The sequence below is a fragment of the Notothenia rossii genome (assembly GCF_949606895.1).
Source record: "Notothenia rossii genome assembly, chromosome: 3".
NCBI classification, from domain to species: domain Eukaryota; kingdom Metazoa; phylum Chordata; class Actinopteri; order Perciformes; family Nototheniidae; genus Notothenia; species Notothenia rossii.
In genome coordinates, this window is record NC_136901.1 from 48,459,430 (window position 1) to 48,480,074 (window position 20,645).

Genomic DNA, 20,645 nt, shown 5'->3' on the forward strand with positions numbered 1-20,645 from the left:
CCGCCCCTCTCTTTACCCGAGTGTCCAAAACATACGGCCTCAGGTCCGATGATACGATAACCAAATCGATCATGGACCTTCTGCCTAGGGTGCTCTGGTACCACGTACACTTATGAGCATCCTTATGTTCGAACATGGTGTTTGTTATGGCCAATCCATGACTAGCACAGAAGTCCAGTAACAAACCACCACTCCGGTTCAGATCAGGGGGGCCGTTCCTCCCAATCACTCCCCTCCAAGTGTCTCCATCATTGCCCACATGTGCGTTGAAGTCTCCCAGCAAGATTAAAGAGTCCCCTTCAGGAGCCCCATACAGGACTCTTTCCAGGGTCTCCAAGAAGGCCGTATACTCTGAACTGCTGTTGGGTGCATAAGCACACACAACAGTCAGAGTTTTCCCCCCCATAACCCGCAGGCGTAGGGAGGCAACCCTCTCGTCCACTGGGGTAGACTCCAACAACGAAGCACCCAACCGGGGACTTGTGAGTATCCCCACACCCGCCCGGCGCCTCACACCTTGAGCAACTCCGGAGAAGAATAGAGTCCAACCCCTATCCAGAAGTAAGGTTCCAGAGCCGACGCTGTGCGTAGAGGTGAGCCCAACCAGATCCAACTGGTAACGCTCCACCTCCCGCACAAGCTCCGACTCCTTCCCCCCCAGAGAGGTGACGTTCCACGTCCCCAAAGCCAGCTTCTGTCGCCCGGGTCTGGTCCGTCGAGACCCTCTGCCTTCACTGCCACCCTTCTGGCAGCGCACCCGACCCCATTGCTGTTTCCCGTAGGTGGTGGGCCCGCGGGACGGAGAAGCGGAGGTGTTGCCCACGTTGCCTTTTCGGGCTGTGCCCGGCCGGGCTCCGTGGCAAGCCCGGCCACCAGACGCTCGCCGACGAGTCCTCCTTCTGGGCCTGGCTCCAGAAGGGGACCCCGGGCTTCCTCCGGGCCGGGTATCCTCACTTCGTGTGTCGTCTTTCATGAGGTCTTTTGAACCAATCTTAGTCTGGCCCCTTGCCTGAGACCAATTTGCCATGGGAGACCCTACCAGGAACACAAGGTTCCAGACAACACAGCCCCCAGGTTCATCAGGGCACACAAACCTCTCTACCACGGTAAGGTGCTGGTTCTTCAGAGAGTTCTTCACCTGTAGTGTCTCGCCTTAAATTACATAATTTAATTTCGTAGCCTTTTAATTACCACCACGTTATGTTTGCTTCTTGATAATTGCTAGTTGTTTACAACTAGTAGTGAAATTATTCTAATTGACTTTGTCTGTCCGTTAGGTGTGATGAAAACAGAGGAGCGTCACTTTGCAGAAGCGTGTGCAAGGCAGTTCCTCGACGTCGCTAATCAGTGGGGGATAACTGACAAAATAAGCACTATTGGAACAGATAGCGCTCCTAATATGGTGGCAGCAGGGAGGATACTTCCATTCGAGCACTTGCCCTGTGTTGCGCATGTTGTACAGAGAGCTATTGTAATGTCATTTCGGGAAGGTGGTTTTGATGGTGCATTGGCCAAGTGCCGTAAAGTGGTCGGACATTTCAAACACAGTCCGGCCAACTCAGACGAGCTAAATGTCCAACAATCCTCCCTTGGACAAGTTAAGGAGTCACTCGTGCAAGATGTTCCAACACGTTGGAATTCCACTCTTGAGATGATAAAGCGCGTGAGGCGCAACAGAGACGCACTGCACACAACGCTGTCGCTGCAGAAGCACAACCTGGCCCTCCCAACAAATGCGGATTATGAGAAGTTGGCAAAGCTAGAGAAACTGCTGGTATGGTCTACAAAGATAGTGTGTTCATGAATTGGCATACAAGTTTTTAAATGTCACTTTGTATGTAAGAAACACCTGCCCTTAAATGTGTAATCTGAGTTAAATTAATCTGTCACTAATAATTTTTTGCTGTGTGTCGCTGTCTGTCTGTCTGTCTGTCTGTCTGTCTGTCTGTCTGTCTGTCTGTCTGTCTGTCTGTCTATCTGTCTGTCTGTCTGTAGGTACATCAATGAGCTCCTTGGTGGAGATAAGTATGTATCCTGCTCTGTGGTTCTACCTGCCCTGTGCCACCTCCAGCATGCGATGAACATCTCAGATGATGATCCTGCCTATATTGTGCGATTCAAGGCTGCCTTCATCAAGGACCTCAACCAGCGGAGGGAGAAAATAAACCTGGAATGGCTTAAGGTATGTCAGAGTGACCAGAAGATAACTACATTGTATGACCATAATAGACTGTAAAGCCAGATGAATAAGTCATGAAGAAATATGGAGGTTGGATTTGGAAAGTGACATTTTCATCAATCAATAATAATTATTTTTTATTCATCAAAGGTGGCGACTGCTCGAGATCCACGATTTAAGGACCTCAAGTGCTTGCCCAAAGCAGAGAGGGAGCCAGTGTGGGCAAAGCTAAGTGCGTTGATGAAGGGAGAAGAACCTGCTCTGCAGCCACTCAGGGAGGAGAACCCTGAGCCACCCACGAAGAAAACAGCCCTGCTACTGATGGGATCCGACTCAGAATCAGATGAGGAGACACCAGAAGATAGTACAGTGGAGAGGTACAAGGTAGAGCCCAGTGCCAGTCTAGATCAGTGTCCACTGAAGTGGTGGTCGGAGCACACTGCTGTCTATGGTAAGATGGCCCAAATTGCCCGTAAATACTTGGGGACTCCTGCCACAACTGTCCCATGTGAGAGACTTTTTTCTTTAGCAGGCCATATTGTGCAGAAGAGGAGAGCTTGTTTGTCACCAGAAAATGTGAACAAACTGGTCTGCCTGAGTGACTGGTGGAAGAAGGAGAAATAGAGCTTTGACTGACACAAAGCTACTGACTGTAAACAGTTCATTACAACCTGTTATATAGGCCTAATGTTCAACTAAAAATAAACAGTTAATAAACACAAGTACATCTCATTGTCATTGATTTATTTTCATCACCAATTATCATAGAACAGCTTTCTCAAGCAGTTTGTGATGCATTTTGGAAACTGGAGATGAGCCCCTGGTCTAATGCACCACCTGGCTTGAGAAACCCGTTCTCAAAGACTTACTTTTAGTCATTATTTGGGTAGCACACATATTCTGAATGCCTTCGGCAGAATTCAAATGAGCCATTTTAATCTAGATTAATCTAGATTAATTCCAAGAATACAGTGAGATTAATCTAGATTAAAAAAATTAATCTATGCCCACCACCAGACCTGGAATTTTGTCATTTTAGGGGCAAGGCCACTTGGCCTTTTGAGTTGTCAATTTTTTAAGGGCACAAAGGCCAAAAGCCAGGGCACCAAGGCCATAAATTAAAAAAATGATTTAACATACGATATGAAGTGACTACGATTGTATATGCATTTACAATACTTTTATATATATTTATTAAGCATTCAATGGACACCAAATTGCAATTAAACAAATTCTTTATTACATCTACAAAGGATTCTTATAGCACAGACATGTTTGGCTCACTGTGAGACTGTGGTAGTGGGCCTACGTCAAGGTGCGTCCTTATTCTGAGTCACTTGAAGATGGAGATGATGACGAGTCAGGGAGATTTGGACTTTTGGGGTTCCTTTGACCATAGGGATGAATATTGGGTCTCCTTTTGTTGATGCCAGCTGCCCACCATCTTGCCACAGCTTCATCACTTTGATATTCAGCAGGAGCACAACCCTGGGATTTGATGAGGAGTAGATCTTCAATTGTTGAAGTGTGCAGGCTTAAACGCCAATCGCCCTGCATTCTCTTCATTACTGAGAACTGCCGTTCAACTTGAGAGATAGAGACAGGAAAAACTAGGACTATTTGTATTAGGTGCAGCAGATTGGGGTACATTCTTCCCTTCTCCAACAAGAATCTGGACCATAATGGGAGGAAAGTTTCCCTACTATGGTGACGCACAATGTCGTATGTAGACAGTTCAGGCATGCCACAAGACATGTGAATGGGTATTTTGATCGCGTTTTGAAAATTGGGCGATATAAACGCGCAGCAAACTTTGAACTTCCGTCTGCGATCGCCGGTGGTCAAATAAGTCTGCACAGAGGTCTTTGACAGCTAACAACACAGCGTTAACTGCCTAGCACTAGATAATAATACAAAAAGAACACAACTGCAACATAAATCAGGGTTCTTACACCTTTTCCAAAGTCAAATTCAAGCACTTTTCAAGCATTTTCAAGGTGCATTTTCAAGCTTTTCAAGCAGCGTACAGCTGTTGTAAATTACATATTTATATGCACATACTTATACTCAAATGATTAGTTCCCTACCTCACATTAAATCAGATGTTCTTTATGCTATAAACAACCAAATGTGTGTTTCATAATAGCATTCTACATAAGGAGGAAAAATTAAAGATAAGAAAACAAAGTTTAATATTGTAAAATGAGTGACCCATATCATATACTGTATAGTAGACTGGGCATCCCATATAACCTGGCTGAGCCAATATAAAACAATCAGCCAACTAACTTTTCAATAAATTCTTTATTAACATTTTTTACATTTTTGAGGTCCTTTTAGGGTGGCAGTAAACATACGGCTCTCCAAGGTTAGGACAACACCATTGAAACACAAAGCTGATATAAAAAAAAGCGTGTGCAGAGATCCTCTTTCTGTGTAAGAGTTTTGGAGGTTTCCAGGGAATTTTTTGCAGAATATGAAACTTTTATTGCCAAAATCTCCCGATAAATACATGTTTGAAGCTTGTAAAGGGAAGATGACAGCTCTCCCTCGCACTAATGCTTTTACGTAGCGACGCTCCCCCCTCCCTCCCGCTGACATTATGAATGTATGGCGTATAGCAGGGGTCGGCAGCCTTTTTGATATGAAGTGCCATTTTAAAAATGTTATCAGCGTGCCAACGATCGATAATTATCAACGGGGGGGGGGGGGGGGGGGGGGGGGGGGGTTGAGGAGCTTGACGCTTGTCAACTATCAGCTGGAGGGCGGGGGAGCCTCGCTGCGGAGAAGCAGTGTGTGTACCGTCAGCGCAACTTACATGATGCCGAATTTAACAAACACATTTAAATAATTGGTTTAAACGGCATAATAATAAGGACGATCGTCCGTTCTGTGATTCTCCAGAACACACAAGTTATGATATTAGGGTCATGCAGAGTGATATGAGATCGCTGTCCCTTTAAGAGAGAGAGAGAGGGGTGCGGCTTGTGCATGTGTGTTTGTGGATGGTAGAGCGACAGTGAGGGAACGTGTATATGTTTCTGGAAGTGAAACGGGAAAGCAGAAAAACAAAGGTCTGTGATGTATTTTGTGAAACAGAAGAACAGCTAAATAAATGCAACGTCCTCCCAAGAAGAGCTCACCTCTCTCCAGTCATTTAAGCTAAAGTGGGTTATTGAACCTGAAGCTTGTTGCTTCTGCCCTCCTCGACTACGGTCTGGGAGCCGACAGGAAAGTTCAACACACAGATGGCCAGTCCGCCCCTTTGTAGCATATTATTTCGATGAGAGATGAGCAGATCGCCACTGGGCTTTCAACTAAATACACAGCCACGCAAAAACTGCGTCATTTGTACAGCTCATTATGGGTACTGCAATTAGTGAAGTGCTTTCCTCCGTGGTGAAACGATCAGCACTGCACCACGGAGGAAAGCGGCAGAAAGTCACCTGGAGTTAAAGAGAGTGGGGCTGCGTTGCGTGCATGGCTTCCTTCTGCAGGTAACGGGGAGACGCGCTCTGGCGGCGGTCTCGCGTTCAGGATCCGAAAATTAATTTAAATATTTTGCACACTTATTCCACTTATTCCGAGTGTGCCACTGGTTATGCCAATGCTGGCACGCGTGCCAGGGGTTGCCGACCCCTTGCGTATAGTAATCATAGATAACACGGCAGGGTCCGTTACAGTTTGTTTTCATCTGATTTCAAATAAACAAAGTCTTGGCTTTCAGAATATTAAACTTGTTTCGGCAAATTCAGATGATAAATACAACTTTGAAGCTTGTAACGGCATAATTACAAACGGAGAACGGAGTAACTTTACGACAAAGCAGGCATAACAACAGCCGGTGTTTCTCGTGAGTGTTTTCCCCGGGAAACTAACACAATACAAACAAACGCAAAAATACACAAACACACAGACACACACTCGCGAGCTTCCCCCAGACCATTAATACAAACGAAAATATGTTTCCTCCGTTAGAAAGCTACGAATATCCTCTTTCCAACAGTGTATAACTCAAAATGTGTCTTCGGGTCAATGTGACTGATTTCGATGGAGCAAGTTTAGGCACGAAAAATACTACCAGTAGAAATACATTGCTTTTATGTCCTTCATCCTCTGAAAACCACAGGATGGCGACTGTCGCACATACTGACATAGGTACGCTCCTTTTTATTATTGTCACCTGCATAAGCAATTATCACACATCGAGTTTGCTAACGTTACTAGTTTAAACAAACGTAACATGCAACGTTGGCCTAATCCAAAATGCTCTACTACGGCTTACCTTTCATATTGCTCGTCAGCGCAGACTCTCCCATCGCGAATAATTGAAATTCTTTGTGGCAAACTGTGCAGAAGGTGAATCGTTGGGTTGATCCTCGTTTTAGCCACAGCTTGTATTTCTTTTCGGATAGCCAACGCTCGTTAAAACAACAACCTCCTGGCATACTGTCATTCTCTCATTAGAATGCCCAGGTCAATGTTAAGTGAAAGTAACTTAAAGACAAAAGTTTAAATAACTTAATGATCAAATCCTTTTTTACAGCGGCCCCATAATATAACTGGCAACAATTTAAGAATTTCATGCATCGGCCTACAGTGGGAAAATGGTTTAATCTATCACTACTTTTCTTCTAAATGAAATGCTGACATTACAAAATGCATGGTTTAATGTAATGTAAACATTTACATTATTATTATGATTATTTAACATATAAAGACTATATTTTCAAATGCTCTTCAAAGCAGTTTCTGTCAACTACGAAAGGCAACATCATTTCTGTATTTTTGAATGAAGCACCATCTCCTAGTTAAAACCTGAAGTTGAAAATCTGGGAGAAAACGCCACTGGCAGTTACATTACTTGAGCTCAGCAGACATGGAAACTATAGGTTACTTACGTAACCCCAGTTCTCAGAGTAACATGAAGTGAGATGTCTCACTATGGGATGCGCCTCATCGCGGAGCAAACAGAAGCATCAATCTCATTACGCCAATCCTGTTTGGCTGGTGATCTTGACGTCAGCGTCAGGGAATCCAACCCCTATAAGTAGCTTGCGCTACGCCGCATGCGTCATTCAAAATAAGCACCTCTTCTCGCTTCACCATAGCAAGGAGGGCTGTCTGGTGAGACATCTCACTTCATGTAACTCTTAGAACTGGGGTTACGTAAGTAACCTATAGTTCTCATTCGTAACACTCCGTTCGATGTCTCACTATGAGATATTGAAGCTCCCGTATTGCCAGACGAGCTTATCTTGAAATTCACCAAGACCAACCAGAACTTAACAGTTAGAGCTCTAACTCAGCAGGGGGCCCAGCACTTCATGAGCCACACTGGGAGCAGAGACGTCTAATCTGTAAAAGCGGACAAAAGTGAGCGGCGAGGACCAGCTCGCCGCTGTACCAATGTCTTGAATGGAAACACCCTTGAACAAAGCCCAGGATGTAGCCAGACCACGAGTAGAGTGAGCACGCAAACCCGGAGGTGCCTGCAAACCCTGACTCGTATAGGCCAAAGCAATCGCTTCCACAACCCAGTGGGAGAGCCGTTGCTTAGTAACAGGCTTGCCCTTGTGAGGGTTAGCCCAGGATACAAAGAGTTAGTCATTACGACGAAACTCTTTTGACCTATCCATATAGGTGCGTAAAGCACGAACTGGACACAGCACATTTGGCTGCTGTTCCCCGGAGGGACACAGCGGCGGAGGAAATGCCACAATGTCAATTGAGGTACACGAACCAACCACCTTAGGTATAAAGGCAGGGTTGGGCTTCAGCAACACCCTCATTTGCCCTGGGGAAAACTGAGTCACTGACTCGCTTGGCTGATGCCAGAGCTAGTAACAGCACTGTCTTTAGTGACAGGTGCTTCATGTCAGCTTCATCCAGAGGTTCAAATGGGGTTCGAGTGAGCCCATCTAAAACCACTGCCAAGTCCCATAAGGGCACCAGTGACCTGGAGACAGGGAGGAGCCTGCGAGCTCCCTTCATAAAACGGCAGACCAGAGGATGCTGGCTGGCCGTCTTACCCTCAAAGCCCACATGGCATGCAGCAATAGCAGCCAAGTACACTTTGATCGTGGAGAAAGCTCTGTGTTTTTCAATCAGGTCCTGTAGAAATGATAACATCACTCCAACAGGACACTGAAAAGAGGTGTGCCCTTTTTGAAGGCACCATTCCTCAAACACCCTCCACTTACAGTCATAAAGAGACCTGGTGGAGGAGGCACTCGCACTTTGAATAGTGTTTATCACCTTCTGCGGGAGACCCACTGTACTCACATTGTACCACTCACGGGCCAGGTCCATAGGGCCATACGCTCCGGGTGTAGGTGAAAGATCGTCCCCCCCGCTTGAGACAGTATGTCTCTGCGCAGGGGGAGCTGCCACGGCTGACCGTACAGCAACTGATAGATCTCCTCCTGCCAGTACATTGCAGGCCAGTGCGGAGCTATCAGGACCATTGTGTGGCGCTGTTCCCTCACTCTGGCCAGAGTTTGGGGTATCAGCGCCAGGGGTGGAAACGCGTACAGGAGGACCGGAGGCCAATTGTGCGCGAGTGCGTCCACCCCTAACGGTGCGTTTTGATCGCGCATTGAAAAGAAAAGCTGACAGTGAGCATTTTCTTTTGATGCGAACAGATCTACCGCGACTCGGCCGTAACGCACCCACAGCTGGCTCACAATCATTGGATGTAGAGTCCAGTCTGCATATAGTGGTGCACCTCTGGACAGTAAGTCTGCCCCGAGGTTCAATACCCCTGGTACGTGCGTCGCTCTCAGAGAGAGGAGACGGCCGCAGCTCCTCAAGATCAGTTTGCGTGCCAGCATGTGTAACTGGAGAGAGCGTAAACCCCCTTGTCGGTTTATATACGATATTGTGGTCGTATTGTCCGTCCTCACGAGGACATGGTGTCCTCTGAGAAAAGCCAGAAAGCGTTTTAGGGTGAGAAACACCGCTAAAAGCTCCAGGTAATTTATGTGCGCCCGCTGGAGGACTCTGCTCCAGAGACCCCTCACCGGGCGACCCTCGTAAATACCTCCCCACCCTGTCAGACATGCGTCCGTGGTGATCACCTTCCGTGAAAAGACAGTCCCCATCAATACGCCCCGTACTAGAAAAGTCGGGTGTAGCCAGTGGCGCAGTGCCATTACGCATCTCGCCGTAACCATCACTCTCCGCGCGCCATGACGCGGTTTAGTTTTAGAGCGGCTACCCAGCGCTGAAACTCCCTCATGTGTAAGCGTCCCAGTCGTACGACCAGGATGGCTGACGCCATGAGCCCCAGTAACCGCAGGCATGATCTGAAGAGAACATGTTTGCGCAGCTGGAAATGAGCGAGACAAGCTCTGAAAGCTTTCACTCTTTCCGCCGACAAGCGGGCTGTAAAGGGCACCGAGTTTAGGCGTAAACCCAGGAAGAGTAGAGTCTGTGCCGGGCACAGCCTGCTCTTTTCTGTGTTTATTATGAAACCCAGGTTGAGCAGGTGCTTTACGAGGACATTTGTCTGCGTAATAGCCTCCTGCTCCGACTGTGCGAGGAGCAGCCAGTCGTCTAGGTAGGTTGCCAGGCGAATACCCTGTTGTCTCAACGGGGCTATCGCGGCTTCCGTACACCGTACAAACACTCTTGGACTGAGAGACAGCCCGAAGGGAAGTACTCTGTATTTGTAACAGACACCCTGAAATGCGAGCCCCAGATATTTCCTATGTGGTTAATATACTGGGATATGGAAATACGCATCTTTCAGGTCGACTGATGTAAACCAGTCGTTTTGTCGCACGAGACGCAGCAGAGATGTGTGAGTGAGCATTCTGAATTTGTATCTTTTTAGATACGCGTTCAGAGCCCTCAAATCTAGTATTGGCCGAATTCCGTTCTATCCCCGTTTGGGAACGAGGAAATACTTGGAATAAAAGCCGCTCTGACTCCGCTCGGCGGGTATTATAGATATAGCCTTCTTTTCTAGAAGCGAGAGGATCTCTCTTTCTAGAATGTGGGCTGACTCCCCTCGGGTCTGTGAATAAAGAACGCCCGAGAAGCGAGGAGGGGTGATAGCGAATTGGAGTCTGTAACCCTGTGTAACTGTCTTGAACACCCAAGCAGACGTTGTGAGCATCTTCCAATGTTCGCTCCTTAGAGCCAGCGGAGATGTCACGTCTTTTGCCCTCTGAGTCTCTATTTGTTGTGTTATTGGGCCCTCTAGTGTCTGAACACGGTGGTACCCCGATTTGACAGTCCCCACCGACACTGCGCATGCGCGTGACGGAGGTGCCTTCACAACCCCAGCCGGCACTGCGCCTGCACGTGACGGTGGTAGCCTCACAGCCCCAGTCGTCACTGCGCGTGGCGGCGGTGCCTTCACAGACCCGTTCATTGTCCGCCTCTTGAGAGAGGCCGTAGCTGCTCTCAAAAGGGGAACAAATGGCGGGCTGTTTATTGTTTTTATTGTTTTCTCTTTCATTTTGAGCTGCACCCTGAGGCCTGGATGCGTCAGCGGAAAATGCTTTATCCGAGAAAACAGAACAATATTGTGACATGTGTTTTGGTGCACTTGAGGATGGCGTTGAGGCATCTCTCGAGGCAGCGGGAACACATCTGGAGCTGGGGAACCTTCCAGCTCCGTCACCGAGGGAAGAAGAGGAGGCTGTTAGGCCGCCAGCTTCTTCTTCCTCGACTGCTGGCCGAAATTCCGGGTTGGCTGCGCCTGGGCTACGGCCGGAACCGGAGATTTTCTGGGCCAACTCGCCCTCGTCTCCTGCCTGGGCTGGGGACTCGGGGCGGGCTGTGACCTCTGCTGTTTTGGTACTTTAAACCGAGCAGCTGAGGTAGCTTGGGCGAAGGACTGCCGCTGTGGAGGCAGCGGCTGGACCCTTCGAGGAAGACAGAGGTGGAGGGCCTCGTCTTCCTTCTTCTTGGACTCGCATCTCTTCTGCATAGAAGCGAGCGCAGATCCAAAAATCCCCTCGGGAACGATAGGCATGTCCAGCACATCCTCTCTTTCCCGGTCTGGGAGGTTGGTGAGGTTGAGCCATCTAGCTCTTTCCTGCACCACCATAATTCCCATTGCCTTTCCCGTGGCCTGGACGGCGCAGCGTTGAACGCGGAAACAGATGTCCGTGATCGCGGCTAACTCGTCCAGTACTGCCGGTCCAGGATTACTTGACAGATCCTCGCAGAGCTCCGCTTGGTAAGCGGTTAGCAGCGAGGAAATGTTCAAAGCCCTGCCAGACAATGCTGTGGCTCTGTAGGACCGTTCAGTCATGGTTGACTGGAACCAGTCCGCCTTTGCCGGCAGCGTGGGGTTCCTGCTCGGTGTAGTCGCCATCCTCGGGAGGAAGTGAGCTGCCACCAGTGGTTCCATCTGCGGTATGCGGAGCAGGCCAAGCATCTCCATACCGTCGCAGTCTAGGGAAGAGGCACCCTGGATTGGGGCCTTGTTGCTGAAGGGCCGGTCTCTCCACGTGACCGACACCTCCTCCAACCTCTCCGGGAAGACCGGCAGGAGTTGCCTCTTTGCCCTCGTTGCTTGGGGCAAATGTTTCCCCTCGTAACGGGACCTGGAGGTCTCCTTGGCCATTTCGGGCCATGGGATGTCTAGTCTGGCTGCGGCACGCTGACACACGGCCTGCATGTCCATACTCAGACAGGGCGAAGCTGGTGTTCTATCGCCCGGGAGAGCAGCCATCGCTCCCGGCGTTGCAGCCTGAGCCGATGACATGAAGAAGTTGTCTTCCTGCTCATCAGAGTCGGACAGGAGGAATCGAGAGGTTTCATCCTCTTCGTCCTCCGTATAGTCCAACTCCAGGACATCTTCTGCGGGCGAGACCATGGTGAGGTCCAGCCGGGGGCCCCAGCTTGGTATAGCGTGGGGCCCCGCTCGCCCGTCCCTCGCTGCCACCGATTCCCAGCCTGACCCGGCGCGAGACTCCGGTTCTGCAGCTGCCACTACTGATGAGCCCCAGACCGACACAGTGCGGGGCTCCATCTCTGTGGCGGACGCCCCCGTGTCCTGATTTCCGTCCGGTAAATCAGAGGACATGAGGGAGTCCTGACCCGACAAGCTAGCTTGGCGAGCTAACTGTCGGCGGAGGCTCTTCACGGTGAAACGGGCACAATGCCCGCATGAGCCGGGGTTGTCGATAGCCTCCTGGGCATGTTGCAGCCCGAGGCAGGACGAGCAGACCTGGTGTGCGTCTCTGTCCGAAATCTTCAACCCGCAGCCGCAGAGCCGAGCCTCCGATTCCCTGGCTCCTCTGGTGTGAGGGAGAGACGTGTCCATCTTGTTCGCCATTATGGAGACGTGGGAAGGACGCGCTCGTAGCAGGTGCGTTGCTGAGAAAAGAGAATCACAACCTGTCGTTAATCCGGAGAAAAAGCGACGGTGTAGATTTTATTCTCAAAGAATATTAACTGGTGTGTTAATACCTTTTTTTATCTTCTACTCCTCTGGTGTGAGAGGAAAAGAAAAAACGTCCTAGCTACCGTGGTGTCGGTAGTGAGGGAAGACAAGAAAAATCAAAACCTTACCTTTATTTCCGAAGAAAAAACGGTGAGGTTGATTTGCAATACTAACTGGTGTGTTAGTATTAACAGTCTTCTTGCAGAAGTATATATAGAAGTAGCCGGCGAGCGCCCGTCAACCGAAGTTAGCTTGGATAGCTTGGTTCCGTCTGTGGACTGTGTGAGCTAGCCTGGCTACCAATATAGAGATGTGCTCTGAAGCGAGAAGAGGTGTTTGAATGACGCATGCGGCGTAGCGCAAGCTACTTATAGGGGGTGGATTCCCTGACGCTGACGTCAAGATCACCAGCCAATCAGGATTGGCGTAATGAGATTGATGCTTCGGTTTGCTCCGCGATGAGGCGCATCCCATAGTGAGACATTGAACGGAGTGTTACGAATGAGAACTTAACTGACGTGTTGGTGTGTAAAAGCCCAGCGGCAAACTCTGGGGCAGAGCCGGGAGGCCAATAAGGAAGTGCCACAAACTGCAGTTCATCTATTGGCCGATAGGCGATGACTGCAGAAAGGAGCCATTTCCATACCCCAATGTTAAAATGCCCAACTTTACAGAAGAAATAAACATGTTTCTACCCCTGGATGCAATAAGAATTATTATGGGTATAGTTAGATTCCACCTTCATGATTATTAATTGGTGAGTGAATTGTTTTATAACATGACCCTTTATATTAGGTCTTAAAGTGTTTGCATAAATTAGGGCGTGTTCACCTTGAGTGACAGGTCTCTGCAGTGGGTGCTGCTTCTAGCTTTCTGTCCCTCTGCTAGTAGCTCCGTTAGCTCAGTAAGCCCCAGGATGCTACAGGGGCTCAGCTGCGAGGCTGATGCGGGGAACACAACTTGAACTCGTTGATGTGTTTGTTGTGTTGGTGCCTGGTGGAGTATTCTTCATTTAAATATTGGACTTATCTTATGGCTCTGCGGTTAAAACAGACCATCCCTGAATGCAGTTTCTTCGGTAAGTGAAATTCACGCACTTTATTTCTTCCTGGTCTTTTTATTCAGCTATCCGTAGCATACAAGTTAAACACAGGGCTGCCAACACTCACGCAATTAACCCATATCTCACGCACTCACGCCACACTTACCTTTTCTCACGCTAAGTTTTCGTCCAAAATAAATGTATATAAAAATAAAGTGAAGGAACAGCAAACCGAGCGCTCTACGAAATGAGACGGTCTTCTGGCTTAGTTTAGTAAAGTTGGAACGATATTGGGAGATTCTGATTTCACGGATCAATAACTCATGAACAAAATGTTATTCGGACACAAATGACGTACCGTGGTAAGGTTGACAACGAACTACAATCACATTTTGATCAAAAAAAGCCAATACGTGCCGTCCTCCGAGCTGGACACATTACATTGGTCTCTATCCGCAGCCGGAGAAGAAACGAGTGCTCAGGGACCGTCTGCAAAGTGCAACTCTGAAAAAAGAGAATACAATAATATTCAATCACTATTATACAGCTTATTACTACCAAACTCACCACACACATCAATAGTCTCCTGTGGGTCATACTACAGCAAGGAGTTTGGAAGAATATGCTTTTGAATAATATTGGGGAATATTTATAATGTAAAATCCTCAATAAATATGGCATCATCTTCAATAACTTTATTATTATACAGTATATTTCTACCAAGCTCACTATTTGCATTGTTGTTGATGGCATCTGGTTAGCTAGCTGCGCTAAAGGATATTAGAAGCTGTTTCTAAAACAAGGAGAGGGAGAGCTCTGTCCTGTCAGAATGAGATATATATAACTACAGCTCAGTGAGGTAAGGGACTATCTGTTTAGATAGTTCACTTAAGTGTAGTTATCTCAGTGGATCTCAAACGTTTTGGTCACCAGCATGGCCGTATCTACCATTGAGGTCACCGAGGTCCGGACCTTGGTAATATTTTTCGAGCTGTGTATACAAAACGTGTGAAATAATTGCACTAAACGGGGTTCCTTGTAGTACTTCCATTTACTGCCGATGGGGGAGCTGCATAACTACGTAGCCTTAATTAAAGCAAACAGAAGAAGACGACATGTATCAACAAACCACCGCAGCCCGGACTTGTACCGGAGCAGCGAAGGAGTGATGAGGTATCTAGAGATCTGAGTCCTGCGGCTGCTTGTGTTTCTGTTCATCAGGACATCATATGACCAGCAGATCCTGTCTGAACGCTCTACGTTAGTCAGTGGATGTCCGACAACATGCACACTAACTTATATTGCAGCTATAGGCTATACTTAAGCAATAGCTCACGACAGGCCGTGGTATATGCTCATTATATCACAGCTAAGGGGCGTGGTTCGGCCCGACGCGAAGCGGAGAGTCGACAAACCCCTTAGCTGTGATATAATGAGCATATATCACGGCCTGAAGTGAGCTATTGCTTTTATAAAACGATTACCAAGTGTGGCAATATGAAAGAAAAATACACACTCTAATTTAAATAGTTTTTATTCGTAAATAATGATGTTCAAAATAAAATAGTCCCTCCGTTGCCTTCTACACAAAACATAGTGCAAGGTGGTTGCTATGCAACAACAATAACAGCAAGCGAACATATTAGACAGAGAGCGTTGATCCATTATTTGGCTGTTTATTTAAATGAATGTGTATGTTGCTGTTTATTGTGCATCCACTGAAAAACTGTCCAGCATCAGTAGCATTGCTTACGTGGTCACTTGTATAGGTTGAGGTTGGTCGAGGCTGTTGCTTGGCGTGGCGAGAATATTGCTCCACTTTCTCCGGTCCCCGAGATTGGGCTTCCAGTAGCTCTGGAGAGAGCTTTTGCACGTGTGGCCACTAACGGTCATAATTTCTCTGCTTTGTTTCAAGACCCGCATCAAAAAGTTTTTGAATGGTGGTACTTTTCCAGTTGGTCTACCTGCTCTTCACGTAGCTCTGCATGTCGTAGTTTAGGTGCTTTTTTTTCTGGAGATAGGCACTGCTCAATCCACTCCTCAATACTATAGTAAGACCCCCCCCGGAGGTCGAAGTTCATCTTAAATGTTTCCATTTTATGCTTTGTAAGTTTGTTTCGTAACGGAAGAAATTTAAGTATATTTATAAAACTGACAAGTCAAAATCAAGCAATCTGATTGGTCGATAGCGTTTTTGCGGACCTCTTTGATTACAGATTTGAAAACATTGTTGCTTGCTTTAAAAGTAGCACAATTCATTATGTTAAACCGTCAAAAGTATCTAGATATCCCTGCCCTAATGCCAAAGGAACTGCACACTGAATATGTTTTGCCGTTTGATGTCTATGTCTGGACCGCTGCGTCAAAAAGGAGGGCTTCTGCCCCGTTACTTCTCCGCTGCTTTCTTGTTCCAGTATGAAAAGCAAACTGCAGGCAGTTTGCTTTTCAGCCCAACGGTATACTGTTTTTCTCAGACGCGGAGGGATACTGACTTGTTGTGAAAAGTAACTTACAATTCTACCCGTGGTATACGCTCAGTATATCACGGCTAAGAACCAATCAGATTGTTTTATTTGACTTGTCCGTTTTATAATTTGGTTTAAATTTCGTAAATAAACTAGAGAGCTAAAGTTAATTATATTCATCCAATGTCAGAAGGATTACCTTTTAACAAACGTTGTAATGCTTTTCTTTCATTTCAATTTGAGTAAAACATTGAAGATATAACATTGTATTGTTTTATTTTTACACTGACTCAGATATAATGAAAAGACTACGTCAGTCGAAGTTCAGCTTTGGTAAGGAAGAGACAGGACAGGCGGAGAGAAAGAGAGAGAGAAAGTGATGGAAGTCAGGGAGGAACTGCAGCTACAGTCACACAAAAGAATGTAGGCTTAATAACCCCAACTATCTATCAATATATATACATATATATAATCTTAATTTACAATAGGTATAATTGTAAAACAACATATATCTATTGCAGTTATGATGTCATAATAACATACAATTGTATAAAACACAATTTGCTTACATCTTTTTTCTCTTTTGAGAATCAAACAAAACAGATTTAAATGACAAAAAGAATGCAAACAAACAAGTGAAATTAACTAAATGGCTGAATTGCTTTTAATTTACTGGCAGGAGCAACAAGTGAGGAGGAGCAAAAAGTGAACAACGAGGGAGAGATTGAACAAAGAGAAAGAGTAGAGGACAGAGAGAGTAATGAACAGGAAGAAGACAGAGAGACTAAAGAAGATGGAAGAGAGGCTGCAGGTTATGGAAAGGAGAGAGACATGGAAAATGAATGTTGACAATGTTTTGTGATCATTTTAGCGTCTTCTGCATGTCCAGATCATTAATAGGGACGATCAGCTGATTCTTATGTACTACACTTTCAAAAATAATTTATGCTGACATTGTCAGCCCACTGACATGGTTTGATATCAATATATTATCCAATGTGTGACCCCTCACAGGAATTAAAAGGCACCAAGTTGATGCATTTAACTTCAATATTAAAATAAAATTAAAAAAATCAGGATTCTGACTTTTTCCTCAGAAAACCCCCAAAAAATAATTAATGTGGCCCTAATCCTCTTCCGTACCATTATATATGCTGTGAGCTGATTATCGAGCCTTCATTGTAAGAGTCGCAGGTACACTGTGTGTGTGCGTATTCCACTATAGCGCCCAGTACATTAATGGGAAACCCTAGTTTGTACATATTCAATACATTTGTAACACTGTACACATGAACGTTTCTTTTTTCGGTTCACCAAAAATAAAATCTCACTCCAAGCTGAACTCAAAGGTTGGCAGCCCTGACTTTAGTGTAGTTATCTCAGTGGGCCCAAACGGTTTGGTCACCATTTATGAGAATAAATGAAACAACAGTTTTTCATTTATTCTCATAAATGGTGACCAAACCGTTGAAATACTATATGACAGTAAAAGAAGAATACAGTTTAAAAGTGTGATTTGTAAAATATCCATAAAGAAAAAGAAAATCTGTTTCATATGGATGTTGAGAGATGTATCCATAAATAAATGTTGCTCTCAAAATGCACCAGGTTGATGAAGCATGCCTGAGGACCCCCCCCCCACACTTATAAAATAGCACTTTACCTCTGCTTACACATGCATTTTATATGCTATGAGCTGATTATCGAGCCTTCATTCTAATGCTGCGATGTTTGGGGGCGGTGTGATTACATGTAAAGTCAATGCAGAGACTTAGACAGACGCAAATTCGCTCCGACGGCGAGCATGAAGCGGTGGGCGCGGCGATATTGAGGCATTGAACGTTGCCGCGTGACATGCGAGAGTTCAATTTTTTCAACTCGAGCATCAAATTCACGTGACTCGTTCTCGCGGAAGCCAATCAGCGGTGAGGATCTCAGCCTGCCGTCACTGACGTTCAACCAGAAAACATCAGCCATTAGCTGTGAGCACACAGAGCTCACAGCTCTTCATATCTGTTTAGAAACTGGACAAAAGTTAAACAAGTACAAACCACAGACTGTCTGTCATGGTGAATACAGTCGCTGCTTTATTTATGTCTGTAGGCCATTGTTATGAGTGTGGAGTGAGCATATAACGTTAGCCTAGCCTGGTCGACCCAATCTCCATTCAGAAAACAAGCATTTTAAAAGGTTTTTCGCCTGCCGTCAGGCAGCATTAATTAATGTTTTTTAATAACCGGTATCAGTATGTTGTTACTTCGGCATCATTTAGAAACGTGTATTTCAATTTAATCACGGTAAAATATGTTCATTTTGTTGTAGTTGTAGCTCCCGAGCCAGCACATCTTGTTTGAATGATGTGAGTAAACACAGCTGGCAGCCGCGGTGAAACTCAAGAGTTTAGAGCGAAGCGAATATTCGCATCGCGTCCGGTCAGTGTTAACGCAATATAAGAGTCGCGGGTACATGTGCGTATTCCACTGTAGCGCCCGGTACATTAATGGGAAACCCTAGTTTATACATGTTCAATACATTTGTAACACTGTACACATGAACGTTTCTTTTTTTGGTTCACCAAAAAAGAAAAATCTCACTCCAAGCTGAACTCAAATGTTGGCAGCCCTGTAAACATGTTAGAGAAGTATAAAACCTTAAGAAGGATTATACTGTAGAACAAACGGCTTCTATGTGAGGTTGGTATAATAAGGTCATCCTTGTACATTAGTTAGTTTGCTAGTTAGGTAACTGTATGCATTGATATTGTTGATTTAAATTTGCTATGCTCCACGATGCAGACAGCTAACGGTGCATTAGTGTTGAAAAGCATATATGTATATGAGATTAACCTCACTATAAGATCTGTGTATCTGAAAAATATGAATCTCACATTTCCAGTTGGTTCCAGAAATAATGTTAACGTAGATATTGAAATACGGTTTGTTTAGCTGGAGTTGATGATTGAAGCTTACTGGTTAAAGTTACCATCATAATAAACGAAAGAACCCAAATGTTGTTGTTTTTATTATTATTACACTGGAGAAACCGACTTATTGTGGCAGCAGAACGTGAACATGTAACTTAATGCCTGCATTTAAGGACGAAGAATAGCGTAGTCAATGCTTTAGGGACAAGGAAATTATTTGTTTAAATATTAGATATGACGTTATGTGTGCTTCTGTGACCATTAAGCTTATTCATTGCATTACATTTGTTAAAGATGTTTGTCTTTTACCCTTACGTGTGTGTTACAAACGAATGTGAATATGGCATAGGACATATATTTCATTTGACTGTCTCATGAACAACTATTCCAAAGTAACAGTAAAATAAAAAGGACCCAAACTATGCAATAATACACAATCCAACTGATAAGATAAAGTAAGGGCTGTGATGCCCAGCACTTTTTTTAAGGATAAAAAAAGATTATGACATGACGTTTGCATGTAAAAAAGTATGTGACACATTGTTACTTTACTATCTGTTTGTTTAAAGTTTCCAGATGATGCAGACAGACCAGAGGATGATGACCACGAGAGACAGACCTATTCCTAACATCAGTGAACTTCAGCATGGACTCAAAGGTACAAAGACCCCTTTCATACTGTACAAAGAATCGAGAAACGTTCTGTTTTAAATAGATAAATTAACAACTATAATACACTGATATACATTCCATTAAACATGACTAAATACTGACATCAGGGAAGTAGAATTTTCCTTCCTTGCAAAAAGTTACATTTAGATTTGACCAAGCAACATGATTTTGTTGTCAGCTTTCACATGTCAATGTATTTAAGGCAATTCATATTTTACTCTGTGAAAATTGCTACCATTTGTTTTAGGGCTGCACGATATTGAAAAAAACTGACATCGCGATTTTTCCCCCCACTGCGGTATATATTGCGTTTTTTTTAACTATATTTTACTGGATGAAGGTATTGTCTCCACAGATTATTTAAGCGATCCGATCTCGCGACAGGGGAAGCAAAGGGGAAGCAAACACAGACATCACAACACGTACCTTTATGGAGTTTTTACGGGAGATCGTCTCACCGTAGCTGTCAATCTGATCAAAAGACGTGTTCAACGGCATTAAAACGAGAAAAAACGCAGCTGAATCGGTTAATCCATAGGTTGATAATGTGTCTGCTGTTAACTGTGTTCGTTGTTCTCCCGTCCAGGAGAGAAGCTTTAAAAGGAGACTAAATGGAGTCTCTGTGAAAGTTCAATTGGGTACTTTAATTAAAAAAGGCGCGGGTTGGACACAAGCATGATATTGTTCAGTCAGACAAACAGCTGTGATCTGGCTCTCCTCGATAGGGAAGAGAAGAGGCTGGATCTCTCCTCCGGTGCCGTTTATATATCCTCTGCTGGCTCCTCCCCGCCAGCCGGCTCACCTCGTCTCCAATGTCCGTTATTGCATTTAAACAGAGGATAGGTTCTGTTCACATTCAATATATGCTTAACACGCCGTTTCTCCTCATATTCTCTTTCATCACTTTTCATTTAACACATTCTAAACGCTGTAATCAATACTCTAAACAATACTTCTCG

At 45.4% G+C, this 20,645-nt stretch overlaps 1 protein-coding gene across 1 annotated transcript in view; it reads right to left on the minus strand.

Annotated features, from left to right (window-relative positions):
* LOC307034382 (uncharacterized protein) overlaps positions 1-20,386 on the minus strand; it is a 31,759-nt gene extending 11,373 nt beyond the window's left edge. Inside the window, exon 1 of the mRNA XM_079673216.1 lies at positions 20,113-20,386. Coding sequence (XP_079529342.1) covers positions 20,113-20,184 — 72 coding nt within the window. The 5' untranslated portion in view covers positions 20,185-20,386. The remainder of the gene's footprint in view (positions 1-20,112) is intronic.
* Positions 20,387-20,645: the final 259 nt, after the last annotated feature.